This window comes from Chelonoidis abingdonii, chromosome 5 (assembly GCF_003597395.2).
Source record: "Chelonoidis abingdonii isolate Lonesome George chromosome 5, CheloAbing_2.0, whole genome shotgun sequence".
Lineage (NCBI taxonomy): Eukaryota > Metazoa > Chordata > Testudines > Testudinidae > Chelonoidis > Chelonoidis abingdonii.
Genome location: NC_133773.1, coordinates 101629085 through 101647828, shown reverse-complemented (window position 1 = coordinate 101647828; position 18744 = coordinate 101629085). Strand labels below are relative to the sequence as shown.

General features: G+C 40.5%; 1 protein-coding gene across 3 annotated transcripts in view; it reads left to right on the top strand.

Moving 5' to 3' along the window:
• The first annotated feature begins 1067 nt into the window (after positions 1 to 1067).
• KLF3 (KLF transcription factor 3) overlaps positions 1068 to 18744 on the top strand; it is a 32364-nt gene continuing 14687 nt past the window's right edge. The window contains exons 1-3 of one of the 3 annotated variants that reach the window (XM_032775281.2): positions 1068 to 1491; positions 6464 to 6515; positions 14320 to 14409. In XM_032775281.2, the coding sequence (XP_032631172.1) occupies positions 14353 to 14409 (57 nt within the window). In that variant the 5' untranslated portion in view covers positions 1068 to 1491; positions 6464 to 6515; positions 14320 to 14352. Of the gene's footprint in view, positions 1492 to 5734; positions 5830 to 6463; positions 6516 to 14319; positions 14410 to 18744 lie in introns of those variants that run through there. The other 2 variants (XM_032775288.2, XM_032775304.2) reach the window with 2 other exon arrangements.

Sequence of the window (18744 nt, the reverse complement as noted above, 5' to 3'; positions counted from 1 at the left end):
AAGGACAGAATCTCCTTCTATAGTCTGAATAGTACTGAGCCCACCAGTGTCGCTAAGGTCCAGATTCTTACACCCTTATTCAGGCTGGGTAGCATGTGAGGCCACACATTGTTCCACTGAAGTTAATGGGGCTGTTTGTGGAGTAAGGGCTTAAGAACCTGGCCATAAATAAATAACAATAACAGTCTTGTTGTTAAAAGATCATACTAGAAGTCAGGAGATGTGAGTTTTAGTCCTCACACTGTTTCCCACTTAAGGGCCAGCGTATACTCTGAAAGCAGTCTAAATTCAGAGTTACTCCTTTAAGATTTACATTGGTGTGCCCAAGAGCATAATTCAGGATTTCTTGTGTTGCCTTGACCTGGTCACTTTGGCCAACCTTATTAAGTACCTAAAGTTAGACACTTACTTATAAGAAGTTGGCTCAGCTGTTGAGCACAGCAGGCTGGTGTATCAGAGAGCAGAACGTAGCCCCTCCTGCTATTGGAAGGAATTCTTTTTTTGTTTCCCCTTTTCATTTAACAGCAAGGAGGCTACACGTCGTCTCTTTCATGTATGCGATGCCCCTGTTCTCTAACGCTGAGCCACAATGGAGCCCAGTCCTAAAAACAGCCCCACACAGAGCCTGTGGGTGCACCCACGTTACATGGAACATGAGTTCCTAACCCAAGAGAAGGGTCCGCCCCCAGGCAGCAGCCGCACAAGCAGCCCGGCCAGAGGAGCCGCGCGCGCCCTGTACGACGCGGGCAGCGCTCCACCCGCCCGTGCCCCCCAGGCGCTTTGCAAAGGGCGGCAGAGTAGGGCTTCGTGGGCGGCTGGGTGCAAGTGCCCTTGCCCAGCCCGTGTTTGTGAAGCCAGCTCTGCGGCAGTCCGCCCTGCGCGCCTCCCTTCTTGCTGCCCCGGGGGCGCCCGCCGTGAGGTTGTTTGGCTGCTGCCGCAGCTTTGCTGCTGGGGCGGGCAGAGGGGTGTAGTTGGCGCTGGATGCCAGGCGCACGCCTCTGCCTGACACGCAGCGAGGGAGAGGCGGAGGAGCAGCTGGAAGGGCCAGTCGGGCGGCGGCTCCGCTGTGCTGGGGATAATTAGTGTCTGTGAGTCTGTCTGCCTCCCCGGGGCAGGGCGGGGGGAGCAGTGCGTGCCTCGCTGGGTGTGCGAGCCAGTGACTCGCCCCGGCCCCTCCAGCGCAGCCTCCACCCAGCGGGCTGGGAGCCGCCCTGGCCGCGCTCCCCTCCCTGACCCTCCCTTTACCCCGCCGGCCAAGGGAGCCTGGCAGAGCGAGCGGCGCCGGCGTCATGTGACAGCGGAGACTAGTGCCAGGAGCTTGGGGGAGCCGAGCGAGCGCCCTCCCCTCGCCCAGAGACGCACGGCCACCGCGGAGCGCACAGCCTCAGCCGCAGGGAGCCGGGACGCGGGCCGGGTGCTTTGCTCTGTTTCACAGCCCCCATCGCAGGGCTTCGGGCGGCGGCGGAGACACCCCCCCCCGCCCTGCTGAGGGTGAGCGCGGGGAGCGTAGGGGAGGGGGGTTAGTCCTCGCGTCTGACTGCAACATGCCAAAGTTTCCAGCTGCTGGAAGAAGGAGGGGGGGGGTCAGCGTTGGGGCGACCTGGGTGCATGCAAAGCTGCGAGCCCGCTGAAGCTCGGGAGGGAGCGGGCTGCTCTGGGGGCCGGCGCTGCGCCCGCGGACCGTCCTGGCGACTTGACACGCTCTAACTTCTGCGAAAGTTTTTCAGGGGTGGGGGGAGAATGGATGTTTCTGTCTCCAACTGCTGTGGTACTTTAGTATCTGTTTCTGCACTGCTTGTAAGGGCGGAAGGAGGGGTTACCAACTCCGTGTCTCTTTCTGGGAAGAGGGGACAGAAGGTCACGTGTGTATAGGGGGCCGAGTAGGGGGGGCGGGGGTTCTGCGGCTGTTTCCATCTCCAGCTTCTGAGATTGCTGCAAAGGTTGCAAGAGAGGGTGGGACAAAATAGAGGGGGTCTGCTCTGGTGTGTGTGGTTTTCTCTGTCTTACTGGCTTTTACAGAGGTTGGGTTAGAAAAATGACACACCTGGTGTGGCCTTTGGCTGGGCACTCTGGTGCTGATCCCGAGACGCTCCATTGTCTCCATGTAAAAGGGAGTCCTTTTCTTTCCGGCTCTTGACTTGGACAACATGAGAAGTTCTCTTGGGCTCCTGCTACTCAGTAGCAGTTGTTTCAACCCCCAGAGCATCTTTTGGCAGATGGAGGACTGCAGTGCAATACACAAATCTACAATTTAAAATGTCATCAGAGCTTGCTAATGCTATTAAAGTACAAAATTGAGTTGGACAAAGTAATGGGTTCATTCACTTCTGTTGGATTATAAATGTTTGTCTTCTGTGGGGAGAAAAAAAGGTGAAGAGGGTTGTTTTTGTTGTTTGGCTTTTCTAAATAGTACACTATCACTAGTACATTATGGTTAGGGTCATAGCACTGTGGAATAGTTTAATGGCCAAATTTAACCCTGGTATAACTTGACTGAATGTGGTGGAGTTACACCAGGGATACAATTAGTCCTAAAATGTTTTTAAAACAAAATATTAACGTATTTAGTCTTATTTAACACTTTTCTAGGAATAAGTTCAAATCTCTAATATGATATTTAGTTCTGACACTTTATATTTTAACTTTTATAAGGAATTGGAAATGACATCCATAATTGACTTCCTGCCTATATGAATGTTGTTTTTCTACTCTTAAACAGGAATAGGAATATTTATGTTCAGTCTTTGTCAGATGTAAGTTATTATACTGAAATTGGCTGGGGGGTGCAAGGTTAGTGGATGGACTAGAGAAAGTCGTTCTTTAAGACCCCACATTGAAATTCTACACGAAGTAGCAAAAAATCAGGAGTAATACCTAGTTTAGAATTCAGAGGGGTAGCCGTGTTAGTCTGGATCTGTGAAAGCAGCAGAGAATCCTGTGGCACCTTATAGACTAACAGAGGTTTTGGAGCGTGAGCTTTCGTGGGTGAATACCCACTTCGTCAGATGCAGTTTAGAATTGTTCAAATTGTCAGAAAATCTTTGATGAAATCAATTTCTTTATCCATTCTGATTCAGTTTTACTGCACCTGCATTGTTTGCTTGTGCTCTGCCTCTACATAGTGGCCCTTTGAAAACTCAGGAAGTGTCACTATTCACAGGGCTCAACTTTGAATGTGGTGTTATTATGAAAAGCCAAGCTTGGGTCATGGATGGAGGGACTTCATGGTTTTGGTTTTATTGAAATTAATGTCCATAAATGTTCTTTAATCTGTATTGAAAGCAAAGAATACAATTGCTGCTCACTCATGTATTTTTTTCCATAGAATAGTTTTAAGATGTGCTGTCTTGGTTGTTGTATAAGGAACTTCTTTTATGAGAGGAACCACATCTGGATTTGATAATCCTGTTTGACCCTGGGGACACTTACTTCAAACTAACTTTATCCCTTTTGCTTTAAAATGTATGATTTAGTTTGATAACACTAATATTTCAAATACAAGAATCTGCAGCAGAGTTTAGTTGAGTGGCATACTTTCCTTTTATCCAAGCAGGTAAATATGTTTTGCCGACACTGGTTAATGCATAATAGTAGGTGAAGCCTGGTGTTGGGAGGTGGGTGGAGAAAGAAGACATAAAACGGTCCTTTCCTTTTGTGAGGAAACTGAAATGTTGTCAGTATATAACTGTTATGAGAGTGCCCTACAATATTATGAAAATACACTACACCTACACAACAGCTATAGTATCAGCCAAAACCACAAGTGAGACAAGGTGGGCGAGAACCATATTACCCACCTTGCCTTTCTAATACCCTGGGACCAACATGACTACAGCACTACAAAACCAAAAGTGTTTAGGTAAGTCATGGTGTAAAAGTGAATTAAGTCATTTGAAAGTGCTAGGATACTACAGTGATGAGGAGCTAATCAAGTACCTAGATACTTTTGATACTTACCTTTCCAAATGTTAATTATGAAGAAAATATGGAAGTGGTAATATAACTATAGAACATACAACCATACACTGTTGTGTAGATTCTTCTGTAACCAATTGTAATCTCGTACTTCTGAAATTGCTGTTACTAAAATGAAATGTACGGTGGTTACTGTCATTACTAGGCTGCTAATCCATGTAACTTGCAGTAACACATTTCCATGTCTGATAATATCTGGTACAGCAGCTGTCCGACCCACCCTGTGGAACTAGTTCAAAGCATGTTGTAAAAGGAAGAATAGTGAAGTAGTTGTGCTGAATGAAACTAAGTATAAACTTATTCTGATACATTTCATTAGATGAGGTGTGCTTCTTAACCCCCATAACTCCTTATTCTCAGTATGTTTTCTTTAAACAGCTTAATGGTTTTAGTGTGATGTGTATTAGTGATTTGTCAAAAATAAAAAAAAATATTTGTGGTTAACTGGTTCTACAGTTAAAATCTCATTTGATAAGTGCAACTAAAGAAAAAGTACAGAAAAGTGAAAATTAGTGTGGATTGTTATTGGTATGTGTTTTAGCAGAGTGAGTCTTTAATAACTCTTCAATTAAGTTCTGCCATCAGTGTACTGAGAAGAAGAGCTCTGTGTATGCTTGAAAGCTTGTCTGTCTTACCAATAGAAGTTGGTCCAATAAAAGAGATTACCTCACACACCTTGTCTTTCTAATATCCTGGGACCAACAGATACAGCAACACTGTGCACTAAATTATGTCAGTCTTCAGCTGTCAAATCATACTGAATTTTTGCAGTGGGAAAATAGCCAATTTCTAAAATAGGCTGTACTTTTAAAATTAATTCTTGTAATGACCCGATAGTTCAGTTTTTCTCTTTTGAAGAAGATAATTTTAGGCTAAGAGTTAGCTATATGGTGTTATAAAATTCAGGCTGTAGTTAAATATTAGCAGCTTAGAGGCAAAAAGAAATTCAAGGGAAGGCTAGGGTTAATTACCATGATCTGTGGTGTCTAAAATCACATGTCCTCTTCTAGTGTAGATATTTGCTTGTTTGTAAATAGGGCAGGTCTCCTGTATAAAGACAGTGTTTGTATTCACACCCAAGGAACAAACACCTCCACCCACTGTTGTTGTTTAAAAAACTCCAGCTGCTCATGAATATAGGGTCAGAGAGGGCCGCCTAAATGTTTCTCTGTGCTTTCTCTCCAGCACAGCCAGCAGAGCTGTTTCCTGTTCTTTGTTTCAAGGCTGGGGTTTGCGTCATACATTCCAAGTGGCATATGTGTGCTCTTTCCTGTTTCAGGCTGTTTTTTTAAGTAGACCAGTAGCCCAGTCTAGGCCCCTTGTCACTGCCCTGCAACTCTCAGTCCCCACCCAGTGAGTTATCATGTCTCTACACACTCATGATTGCTTAAGTTGCCTGTGTTATGTCAGCATAAGAAGTCTGAGTTAACCATTTAACACACCCTCTACTCCGATATATTTACATGGGTGAATAATGAGTTTCATTCTCTTTTCTAAAAACTTGTTTGACTCTAAAAAAAAATTGAGTCTGAGTTCTCCTCTCATCTGTGCCAATGTAAGTCTGGAATAATTCCATTAAAGTCAATGGAGTTGCAGTGGTGTAATACCAGTGCAAGTGAGAAGAGAATCCAGCCCTGTATATTCATTTATGTGAAAACCTATTGGCTTCTCCCCACATCTGTTCTGAAGATACCACCGTGATCATTTTCTGTTCCAGTTTTGATCAAGATTAGAATTGTACCATTTTTTTTGAAGGGAGGAAATATCGTGCTGTTACATGAATTCAAGGATCCGTACTCTTCCAGATTTAATGCAGGAAAATGAGAGACTAACAACTTTCTTTGGATTCAATGGGTATGGCAGTGCTACGTTTTGCTAAACTCTGAGCACTTTTTGAAGGAGCAGAGTACATGTTTTTTCTACTTTGATATTATATTTTGTTTTCATTTGTCTGCTGTGGACCAACAGAAAGAAACATCAAGAGGAAATTCAAAAAGAGGACATAAGAAATATTTCTGTTACTCTGCATCTGAGTGTAGGAGAACTAAGGACCTGAACCAAAGCTCATTGAAATTGATACAAAGATTCCCATTGACTTCAAAGGGCTTTGAATCAGGCCCTAAATGAATGAGAAATCATATGAAAATAGGAGATGGACTGTCTTTCTCTCTCACTTATGTTTGAAAAAAAATACATTTCCTTGCATGCACACAGAAATGTTTCCATCTTTAAATATATCATTTTTATTTAATTTGTTTTTGAAATTTTTCTTTTGCTAATGCTAGCTTTTAGATGTTACATTTTAAAAAAGGGGAAGTTTATGTTGGACACAGTTCCAGTATTTTTTTCAGAAAGCATAATAGGATTTAGAGACACTTGTACTGAACATAGATAACTAAATTTTAACTATATCTAAATTATAAGTAGCAACTCACTGAAATGCACATATATATGGATACTTACATTATTTTGCTTTTTGTCTCTTCAGAAATACAAATTGTAAGAATTATTTTAAGTGAACCCGCAAGCTATTAATTTTGGTAAGTTGTATTTTTAAGAATCCTTATTTTCTCTTTTAGGGATTTTTACTTTTGTTTTTTTACTGCTATTAGAAAATTATATACAGTATATTGTCCTTACACAGTGAATAAATATTGTAATTTAGCTACTAGTTAAACTGTACAGGATTTGAGCCTCAGTCACATTTCATCTTTTCTCCCTGGATCAGCAAAAGGTGTTGACCTAGCTTTAGTTTAGTACCGGGGAGCAGTGTGTAGTATAGTAAATTTTGCTATTCACAACTTTCTGTAGTCAAGTTTCTATAAAATCAGAAACAGAGATTCATATTACAACAAAATTCTGCATTTTGTAGAACAAGTATTTTAAATTAACTGTCATAGCTAGAAGGAGGTTCTTTCAAAAATAAAACTCTTCTATGCAGCCAGTATTGAAGCTTTGTGTTTTCATTCCAAGGCTCGTTGCTTCCAATCCAGAATGTGAAGTTTGGCAGAGCGGGTTTAGGAACAGATTTAACCCTTCACTTTTAATGTTTTATCTAATACCAAGGTTTCCTTTTAGGAATTTAATAGCGATTGTTGGTCTGTCCCAAGGGAAACTAGTATAAGTATGTGTTAGCTAAATAGAAAAACTAAATCTCTAACAGATTTTAAATACTAAAATAAGCCATAATGGAAAGAGATGGGGGGGATTGGGGAGGTTGCCAACACACTTTGGTACACGAGAAGAGAGACAAAACCTCCACTCCTAGAGAGTCCAGTTTATTTAATCATTCTTTCATTGTCACCATTCACTTTCTCTTCATTTCCCTACACACACACGTTAGAGATTTTCAGCTCTGCCTCATGTGGTCAAAGGTGTAAAAATCTGTCTGGAATATGTTTGATCAAGAAACAGAGCAGACTTGTACCTTAATATTAGAGGATGATATTTTGTATCCTGATGTTGACATTTTCTTTTGACACTCCATCTGATTTTTCACATTTTCATTTCTGTGTGTGTAAATTAGCTTTGAGGTCTGTCACACTCTTTCTGCCTCTCCATTTCCCAACCAGTCTTCCTGAATAGAACAAAGGCTACTTTTATTCTTCCTTTCAAATTCTCTTTAAAATTAACTTTTTAGTTAGTTAAAAAAAAATAAGAAGAAGATTCTGTTTGGAAGGGAAAGATTGTCATACCATTCTGCATACTTCACTTGTTTTCAGAGGTCTGATCTGTTCTCTTTACTAAACTATTTCTCCTTGTAAGCAGTAGCTTGAGACAGGAAACCAGACAGCAGTCTGCCCTGATAAGGGAGAGTATTGTATGCAGTATTGTCTAAGGAGGTGGCTAAAGATATTTTGTCTTTCTTTCTTCTTTAGGGCCAATAGATATATAAAATAGGGATTGCATAAGGTTGTATGGATGCAAAGTTTGTTTTCTCAGTGGAAACTTCAAACTCAAAAAACAAATACCTTTCATGAATACCCTTAGAAACTGTTTTCTAAGACTTTTTTTTTAATATGGAAAAATGTGTTTTTCAGCCATACTGAAGTGTACACATATTGGAGTGTACAGAACAGCACAGTTGTAAATTTCAGTGAAATACAGACTATGCTATATGGCTTCTGACAAATTAATATGTTAAAGTAGTTCTAGATCAAACAAAGTGATTTATAGTAATGAGAAGGTTGTGATGTGCATTTTCTGAATCTCAGTACTGTACTAGCATGTTTCAGGAGTTATTCTAATTCCCATTGGAAAATCACTGGGGTTTTTTTATTGGGGGGAGGGTGGAAAGCTACCTATTAGTAGAAATTGTCTCTTGTTGCACAGCCAATTCCTTTTAACTTTCCCCAGTACTGCTTTTCGTGCGCCAAACTGCTTTGATCCTTTCCCCAGCAGTGATGTCTCTGGGTCTGTCTTCACTTAAAAGTTCAGTCGACATAGCTACATTCATCAGGGATGTGAAAAAAAAACACTCATGACCAACATAGGTATGCTGACCTAAACCCCATTGTAGATACAGCTGTGCTGAGGGAAGAATGCTTTCACTGATGTAGCCACCATCATTGGGGACTGGGGGTTATGTTCCCACACTGGCTGAAAAACCTCTTCCATCTGTGTAGGCTGTGTCTACGCTACGGGTTTACAGAGGCGTAGCTATGGCGATATAGCTATGCCAATATAGTCTCTGTAGTGCAGACACACCCTGGATTTTCAGTCTTCTCTCTCTTATTCCCTTTGACTGAATCTAATTGCTAATCTAAATTTGAGATTTTCTGTGTCTGGTGCTATTTTGGGGCTTGATGAAGGAAAGCAGTTAAGCACATGCTTACTTCCCATGGAAATCAGAGTATGTTCTTGTGTATTTTGCTCCTCAAGGCCCTGGATCAGCAACTACTACTACAAATACAAAGAAATCTTGTTGCCAGCTGTGGAGGGGATTTCCTTTACCCCTTCCAGGGACTCCTGTTAGTTCAACAGAGGAGAACCAGTTTCTGCTATCTTTTAAGGCTTCATTGAAGATTATTTCTCATTCAGTCTCAGAAAACCTCCCTGGCCTTTGGATGACAGCAGTATAGTTCTTCCAATATTATCACTTCTCCTTAATATTGGGGCAGGGGGGAAGTTTAGCTTGAGACTCATAAAGGAAGAAGTAGTTTCAGATCATGGCTGAAAATCTTGGGCACTTGACTCAAGTTGCCCTGTGATACATTACTGTAAAAGCTACAGTGGTGGGCACTAACGTAGTGCTGATTTAGTGGCAATAATTAAGTTACTTTGTAATTATGCCAATAATACAGAGCATTTTCTAAACAATGATTGAGCCTCACGCAGAAACAGGGTCCCATCTCCTGTTTCCCCGTGACACAAAAACTGAATAAACAAGCTTTGTGTGGGGTGCTGTGCAGAGGATGGGAGGGGCAGAATCTGTTCTCACCACCCCTAGCCATTGTGTGGATCAGATCATTGGTTACCACTATTCCAGATATGTAACTAGAACTGGGCCAAAGCCCTTCTGCATCTCTCTTGGGGATTTGTAACTGCTGAACTGTGTGGCTAAGACCAGCCCCCAACCCAAAACTACCTCCCTTCACAGAAAGCTATAGGGCGCTTGTAGGCCAATGTGTGGGTATGCAGAGCCCTCTGTGTTTTGTAGCTGCCCTCCATCTTGTTAGTGATACAGTGCTGTAGCTGCTATGCCCATGGGCGAATCTCATCCAGAGTAAATAGTCTGTACAAATCCTTATTGTTGGAACACGTGTTAAGTACTCTTACTCACATCAAACCATACATGTCAAGAAGTTAAAACTGAGACGTCTCTGATGTTGACAAGAAAATTTTGATGGTAAAAATTCCATAGGATTTGAACGTAGCATTTTCCTTTAATAAAGGGCAGGGGTTTGTCTTTTTCTTACCTGCTGTCTTTTCGCTTGGCTTTAGCTGTGAAAATGTTGAGGGACTTTGCTTGGACTTTACCTTTGCACCTGTCCTTATTTACATACAAAAATGAATTGCTTGGCTTGTCTTTTAGAAATACAGGGTGTGAGCAGAATCTTATCAAAAGCCATGTCCTGTTTGGACAAGTTGGACTGCCTTGGCAAAGATCCATAGGGTGGAGTGAATGGGAGGAGGCAGGAAAGTAAAACTGGGTGGCTTGTTAGCAAAGAGAGAGAGAGGGTGGAATGTTTGCCTACTGGATTGCAGTTAATTATTTAGTTTCAGATTACATACAGCATACATTTTTTTACCCACATAAAAACTCTTCTGTGCAAAGTAGCTCATCTAATTTGAGAAAGATAAAGTTGACACTTCTGATTTTTTTTTAATATGGTTTATGTGAATTGTATGGTTTCTCCTTGCTTTGCTGTCAGGAGGGTCCACAGGTGCTTGAGAAGATACTTTAGTTTTCTATAAAATAATCTTATTTACTAAACAAGCTGCGGACTGTGAAACAAGTATGTTACGAAATCGGTGTGTAGGCAGATCCCTACTATTCTTCACACCTTATGTTTGAAACTAATAAGGCAGTCTCCCCCCTGCTTCTCAAACATTTAATAGCAGGGGAGTATAGTGTGATCTTGCATGCCTACATATGTATGATTTTTACAAGTATACTACAGAACCTTTACTATAAAATATTATCAGAAATAACAAAATACAATTTTTTTTATTTACTTACTTGAAATAAATTCAGGCTTCACAACCAGTGTGTCTTTTTTCCATTCAAGCATTGTTCTTTTAAATAGATCATTGTTCCATGCATTTATTTTCCCCCTTAGAGTTTATCCCAGAACAACAATTCAGCTAACCTTCAGCTGGTGTAAACTGATTCCAGTGGAGCTACACCATATTACACCAGCTGAGAATACAGGCAGGACCAAAAGATCATGCATAATGTAGTGTCCTCTCTCCAAAATCAGCCTCTCTTACTATTTAGGCAGAAATAGTACAGTAAAAGAACAGTATAACACATCAACTTATATACTGTGATACAGCAGTAAAAGTAAAAATGTTATCTACTCTTTTAGATGACTATGAAGGACAAAGAATTTTTCACTTTTACTCTCTGCAAGACACTTTCTGTTGTCAGTTTCATTCTAACGTCTGTACAGTCAGTTAGTCCCTAATTCTGCAAATATGTGTATGTAACTTTTACATATGTAAAGTTAGGCATGTGCTAAGTGTTTGCAGGATATGGGTTTTAGTCGCTTTCTATGATTTTCTGTGTGGGTCTCTCACATAGCAGCAGGAGAGAAAAAATAAACCTTAAAAATAGAAAAATGTGATTTTCAAAACTACAACAAATGGCAGAGGGAATAGGTTGGGGGAGGAGGGAAGGTGTATTATCTGAAACTATTAAACTTTTTTTTCCCTTCAAGTGACTAGATTACAAGTTGATGGTGTCACTTCTCCAAAACACATTTAAATTAAAAAATGGAAAGCATCTGGAAAGCTTCTGAAGGCAAATATTTACAAATTCTCATATATATGAAGACTGGCATGCAGTGTAGGGTTGGGTTGTTTTTGCATTGTGGAATATCCCTTATCCATTCACGTATTGTTAGATGCATATATCTGTGTCTTTGGGAAGTCATATATAGACAAAGTTCCTTCATGGGAGAGTGACTAGGAAAATTTAATTTTTCAGAAAATTATATCAAATGCATAAATTCAGAAAAATATCTAATTTAAATGATTCCCTGAAGTTGCAGGAAAGATTTCATAATTGTTCAACTTTCTCACAGGCATATTGACAAATGAACATAGACACATCCAAATTATAAAATTTTCTATCTTTCAAAGCTATTACTTACTTTTTATTTAGACAAAACTAGCAGTTTCTTTGAACTACTGTATCTGTTTCTCTTTTTCTCAACTTGGTTTAATCAGGCCCTCCCCTTTTTCCAGGATGATGATATTCATGCTTATATTCAATGATGCTTTAGTTTATTCTTTCGAAGTCAAGCTTTGTTCGTTCCAAGTACTTAGGAAGTATACTGTTGTAGTATTTTCCATAAATTATTAAACTTTACCCTTGATTTATAAAGTAAATCCCTGGTAGGCTTGAAACAATTCATTCTTTCTTTTTCTCACATATCTCAAATTGTTTTCTCAAATGCGTACACACTGACTATTGCATGATTGGTCATTAATATAGGACTATTGGAATTGGTCTAATTTGGGGCATATATATTTTTGTGTCCCATTTAAACTGTTAAATTCCAGACACAATTAAAACTTTTTAATATATTAGTGAGTCTTAAGCTTACGCCCAGTGAAATTGTCTTGACGGAGTACAGTAACATTTTATTTGTTATGGATTTCTAGTGCCACCTACTGGATGCAATTGAATGTGTTAATACTTAACATCAGTCTTTATACTGTACAGAGACAAGGTGAGTGAGGTAATATCTTTTATTGGACCATCTTCTATTGGTGAGACAGACAAGCTTTCACGCTCTTGAAGAGTGCGGTATAAGCTCAAAAGTGTCTTTCTCACCAACAGACATTGGTCCAATGAAAGATACTACCTCACCCATCCTGTCTCTCTAATATTGTGGGACCAACCCGGCTACAACGCTGCATATACTGTAAAGGACATACAGTTTGTCTAGGATGGTGACATTGTGTCCCATACTCTCCTCGTCAACTGGAATACTCTGCCAGTCCTCCAGGCTGTACTCTGGAAGAATCTGTTTTGTGGCTCTGCCTTCTCATATATGATATCAGCATTCTCATAAATGATATTCAATTTTTTAAAAAAAAACTTGTCAACTGGAACTTTTTAATGTCTTTGAGTATAAACTTCCTTCACTTGTCTAAAATATTTGGCTTTACCATGTAGCCTCTCTAGTATTTCTCTGTCCTACTCCAAAGGCTCCTAGTCCTCCCTGACATCTTCACATCCTTCCTCCACAATTGTCACCCTTGGTAAATGTGTAAATATGGTTATTACCTGGGATAGTTAAATTACTATAAATGAAATAGACTTGAAAATAGGCTTCAAGAAGCTAACAAAGTAGATGGCTCCCTTTTTAAAGCAATTTCGGCTATGCAGAACACAGTCTAAATTCTGAAATCATGTTTTTAATAAGGAAACTCTTGGAACTGTACAGTTGTTTCAAAATAGTGGTTGAGGTGTCATAGTTCCTTTTGGTAAAATAGTTGAATTATCAGTTGTGACGTCTGATTGGGAGGCTATCTATTGTACCTCCCCAAATTAGCTTTGTTTTTAATTTCTTCCTTGCGTGGAAGTAGGTGTCAAAGCACCAGAGTGTTATCAACATTGCCATCAGGCTTACTGACTGGAGACTGACAAGTATTGGGCTGCCATTCTTCCTGAATCTGATTCAGATCTTTTCATGTTCACTGTCTCTACAGCTAAACAAATATTAATCTAGGTTTGCCAGGCATCTGGTTTTAGACCGGAATGTCCAGTTGAAAAGGGACCCTGCGGCTCTGGTTGGCACTGCCACGCATGCCAAAACTCTCATCCCTGGCCCCACTCCAGAGCCCACACCTCTAACCAGCGCCCTCATACACCTCTGCCCCAGCTTGATGAAAGTGAGTGAGGATGGGAAGAGCAAGCGACAGAGGGAGGGGAGCAAGTGAGGGTGGGGTCTCAGGGAAGGAGCAAGGAAGAAGGGATTTTTGGTTTTGTGCAATTAGAAAGTTGCAACCCTAAATTAATCTCAACTTGGAATGGTAGAAAAAGTGCATGATCTGAGCTGGGACATACTGTCTTCAGCAACTTGCAGCTAATTACAGCTAGTAACTCCATGCTGTAGGTGTGCTGATCTGCACTTTAAAAGCCCAACCTAGCTTCCGTTGAAGTCAATGGATGCCTTTTCATGGCAATTGGACTGGTCTCCTTAGGAAGGTACTGTGCAAATGATAATACTGGAACATTTTAAGGAATTTTAAAAAGCATGGTCCAATACTCGTTGAGAAGACCTATTATATACAGTTGGATATTTCATAGTTTATGCATTGTGGAATTAATGACAAATTTCCATTCATTATAAATTCATTAAGGTTATTTTTATAGAAAAAAATATATGGAATGCCTGTTTGGTACTTTTTGACCAGTCATCCACTGGACTATGCCTAAATATATGCTGATCATAGGGTTTTACTGAAATTACAAAGTAACTTTTATATCCTACCACCAAACAGTTTTAGTATAATAGAATATTTGAAAACATAAAGATTATCCATAGATTTGGAAGAATTAAATCAAATAAATTTAATATTATGGAATAATAGGTTAAAAAAATTCAGAAACTTGATTCTAGGCATTCCTACAACTTAACTTGTTTTTTTCCCCTCCCTATAATCCAGGACGACACAGCATCAGAAGATTTCACTGAAAAGATGCTAATGTTTGACCCAGTCCCTATCAAGCAAGAAGCCATGGAACCTATTTCAGTGGTAAGTTTCAAACATGTTATCACCCTGATTGCCATGTAGGGATTGCTTTTGCTGTCCATGAAATCAATAGCAGAACTCCTGTGAACTTCACAGGGCCTGGCCTCCTCGGAGAACTGCTGTGAAACGGAATACCTGAGTAACAGCAGTAGCTAAATTTGCACATTAGTAGCATTATTTTCTCTTTCTGGAGACAGTGCCATTAGTGTTGCTTACATTGGTCAGGATGCCAACCCTATGTTTACTTTTCATGGTGATATTTGAGATTTACCATGAGAGCTATGCAGAGGGAGGGAGGGAGGGGAAAAGAATAAACACCTTGCAGGGTCATCTGGGCCCTAGGCTGTTCTAGGGTGAGTCTGGTGCCATAGGTCTCTCTGCTTCTGTGTACTTGGAAAATACTTGCAAAGGGAAAAATTTGGACAGAAAGCTGGTAATGAGAAACTTATAAAATTAGATCATCTCTGTTTTGGCTATTGCTGTTCCTGCCAACAGTGGTTATACAAGACTTAAGGGTCAGTTTGAGGCCCTAGAAACAAAGTTGTCATGGATATTGTTATTTGTAATATTTGGTAGAAAGCAGCTTACAGTGACAAGTTTGCTGCCTTCACCAATTAAAAAATGTAAAAGAGGCACTATCAATTTAAATCCAATTTTAAATACTTTTGTCTATGTTGGTTGCTAAAATACCTTTAGATTATTTAAACTGCTTGAATTTTACAACTACAATTTACTTTTTTGCTGTGTTGTTTTCATTGCAGTCTTCTGAGCAGAGGCAGGGAAATGCCTGTTCTAGCAATGAGAAGTAGGGATTTAGTCAGCTGACAAATACTATGGGTTGGTCTACACTACACAGTTAGGTCAACATAAGGCAGCTTATGTCACCCTAATTATGTCGATGTCAACACTACAGCCCTTTCTCCCACCGATGCAAATGCCATACTGCACCAACATAATAACTCCACCTCCACAAGAGGCGTAAGGCTTATGTCGGTGTTGTTAGGGTGACATAGTGTCTGTGTAGATACTGCGTCCCTGCCAGGCAGATAGAGCCCATCTGTCACCCAGTTCCAGGGGAAGAATGGACCCCACTCCAGGCTGGGAGCCAGGGGGAGAAGCCTTGGCGGCGTGAGCCATGACATTGACATGGCTGCCTGGCTACCATTGTGGGAGTGGTGGTGGGAGAAAAGGGGAGACCAAGCTCTCAGTTCCCCACACTGCCCTTCTTAGATTGGTGGGAGGTGCTCCCGATGAGGACACACAGCACCGACCCAATGAGGGTAGCGCACCACAGTGGCTACAGGTCGATCTAATAGGTCCACATACATTTCTAGTGTACCCATACCCTTTGAGTGTTTCTTTAGTTAAATAATCCAGCCCAGGACTGGGATATTGTGCTTCCATATACTATTTGAAGATAAACTGTACTTTCCCTGTGCTGGGACTTCAACGCTGTCTTGCAGATTACTTTCTGCCACCACTCTGGCCAGCCATCACAGGGCTATTCCCTTTTATTAAATAGTCATGTTATCCTTTTACTTACTGCATTAAATGAGTGTATCTAGGAAAAGGAAATAATGTTGGGCCTGATTGTAGGTTCTCTTATAAGAAGTACAAAGGAGGAAAGAAAATTCTATGAAATTCCCCTCTCAGAGATTCCTCAGTTCTTCCTCAGGAGAATAGGAGGTTTTGAGTCTACGTCTATGGGCAAACTGGCCATTTAGTCCCCCAAACCCTTGAGATGCTGGTCTTCCCATCTGTCCCTAGTAGTGCAGCTCCCTTGGAGCTAGGCCATCAGGAACTACTTAAGCCTGGCCTACACTTAAAACATAGGTCAACATAGCCGCTGTGCTTGGGGATGTGGAAAATCCATACCCCTGAGAACTATCGCTATGCTAACCCAGCCTCCAGTCTCGACGTAACTGGGTTGATGGAATAATGCTACCATTGCTCAGTGACGGAAAAACTCCTTCCATCTCTGTAGTCTGTGTCTACACTGCAGGGCTACAGCAGCATAGCTACAGTTCCATAACTATGCTGAAGTGTAGATATGGCCTTAGCAGATAGCTGGCCTTTAGCCCCCTTTAAAGAGAGAGGGGATCTCAGTGTGAAGAGAGCATGGCAAGAAAAGTAGCATAGCTACTAAGGGGATGTCTATCCTCCAGCTGTGTCGCTATAGCATAGATGCTTCCTACATCAACAGAAGAGGGTTTTCTATCTATGTAGTTAATCCACCTCTCCAAGAGACAGTAGCTAAGTTGATGGAAGAATTCTTCCACTGACCTAGCCACATCTACAACAGAGGTTAGGTCAAGTTTAACTACTGCACCAGGGCCTAGCCCTGTAGCTAGGTTGATCTAATTTTTAAGTGTAGACCAGGCCTAAGCAAGCTAACTTTCTTAATCATCTCCCATGGGATTGATAGTGGAAGCACTATTGTCCATGTTCTCAGAGGAAGTGAGTATTCCATTAACTTCACTGGGAGCTGACAGTGCTCAGAGCCTTTAAAATCAGGCCTTAAACATGTTGTATCTGCTGCTTTGATATCAAACAAAGTTAAACTATTAAAAATCATTAGTTATTTTAATAGCAAAACCAGATTAAAATATGTCAGAATGCACCATGTATTGTATATGGAAAATTTGTTCAAAAACACCACTAGCTTATGACATTAACAAGTTTGGGGTGGGGGAAGGAAACAAATTACAAAGTTTTAACACCAAAGATTTTTTCAAGGTATGTGGTTTAAAGGGTTAGCTACACTTCTCAGATGGTTAAAGCACACACGCAAAGTATTTTGTCATCCTACTATTGGTCCATACAGTCTGTGGCATTGAATTATTGTGCACATTTTATTAAATGAAGAAAACATTTAAATGATGGTATGTAATAGATCTAGTTATAGTGTTATCTCAGTTAAAGTGAATATTTGTTACAAGCATTTGTTAAATGCTTGGGCAAAGACAGTGACAATTTACTTGCCAAAGTTGCTTTTTTTCTGTGATACCTACTTTCTTTTGGAATTGAAGTGAACAACTTGTGTGTCCCAAAGCAGTCTCCAAAACTATTTGGTTTGCAACTTTTTAAGATCAAGTGCCTTAGCTATATGATATCTTGAGGTGTTTTGTAACTAATGCACTTGTGAATAAATCTCATCTTGTAAGCATGAATAATAAAAATGCTTTGGGGGAAATTATATAGTATTTCAGGTTAAATCCTGGTCACCCTTCTCATGTGACTTCAGCTGGACCACTAAGCCTGTCAAGTAGTCGAGTTGTTTCACTACAAACTTTTATATGGAATGTAGCAGTTAATATTTAGAGTAGTCCTTCAGAATGTCTCTTTATGGGAGCAGCCAATTGTGGGTGGGAATAGGTGTGCATATGGCACACTTGGTTGCCCCTTAATCTTGCCAGATTGTCAAGTGGAGAAGTGTAGTAATGCTTCTTTTTTTATTTTTTTGAATGAGTGATATATTTGAATTTCAATTAGATGAATTACCTGACTACCTTCAAATAGCTGTAGCCAAAAAAGTAAACCTTGCAAATTACCTGCATTTGTTCTTCATAGAGAGAATACCTATATATGGAAATATACCTATCTCATAGAACTGGAAGAGACCCTGAAAGGTCATTGATTTCCCTGCCTTCAACTAGCAGGACAAAGTACTGATTTTTGCCTAAGATCCCTAAGCGGCCGCCTCAAGGATTGAACTCACAACCCTGAGTTTAACAGGCCAATGCTCAAACCACTGAGTTGTCCTCCCACAGGTCAAATCCTGCTGTCCTTAATCAGGACAGACACTAAGGAGAGAAAGTTTTGGTTGGTCCAAAGAGGTAAACCAGTGATGTGGGCCATGTAGGTACCTAGATAAGAAACTGTTAAGGAATATATGCTCAAATACAGTTCTGCACCTTTATAATAATCTTCTGCGGCGATATAGTATCCTGTAGTATTTCGGCAATCTACAATTGACTCTAAATTGGGGTTAATTATATTCTAAGGTATTTTGCATTACTCTCTTACTTGTAAAATGTTCCTTTTACATCGGCAGGAGATCCTCTATTTTTAGCATTGAAAAACAGAAAACATTTGTATATTGTCACTGTAAAGTTAAGGGGTATGCGTTTGATGGGTATGCAGTATTGTTGAAGCCATGTCAGTCCCAGGATATTAGAGAGAGAAGGTGGGTAAGGTAATGTATTTTGTTGAACCAACTTCTGTTGGTGAGAGAGACAGGATTTCAGCCCCACAGAGCTCTTCTTCAGGTCTAAGAAAGGTGCTCTCAGCATCACAGCTAGATGCAAGGTAGAACACATTGTTTAGCACAAGTAGTAG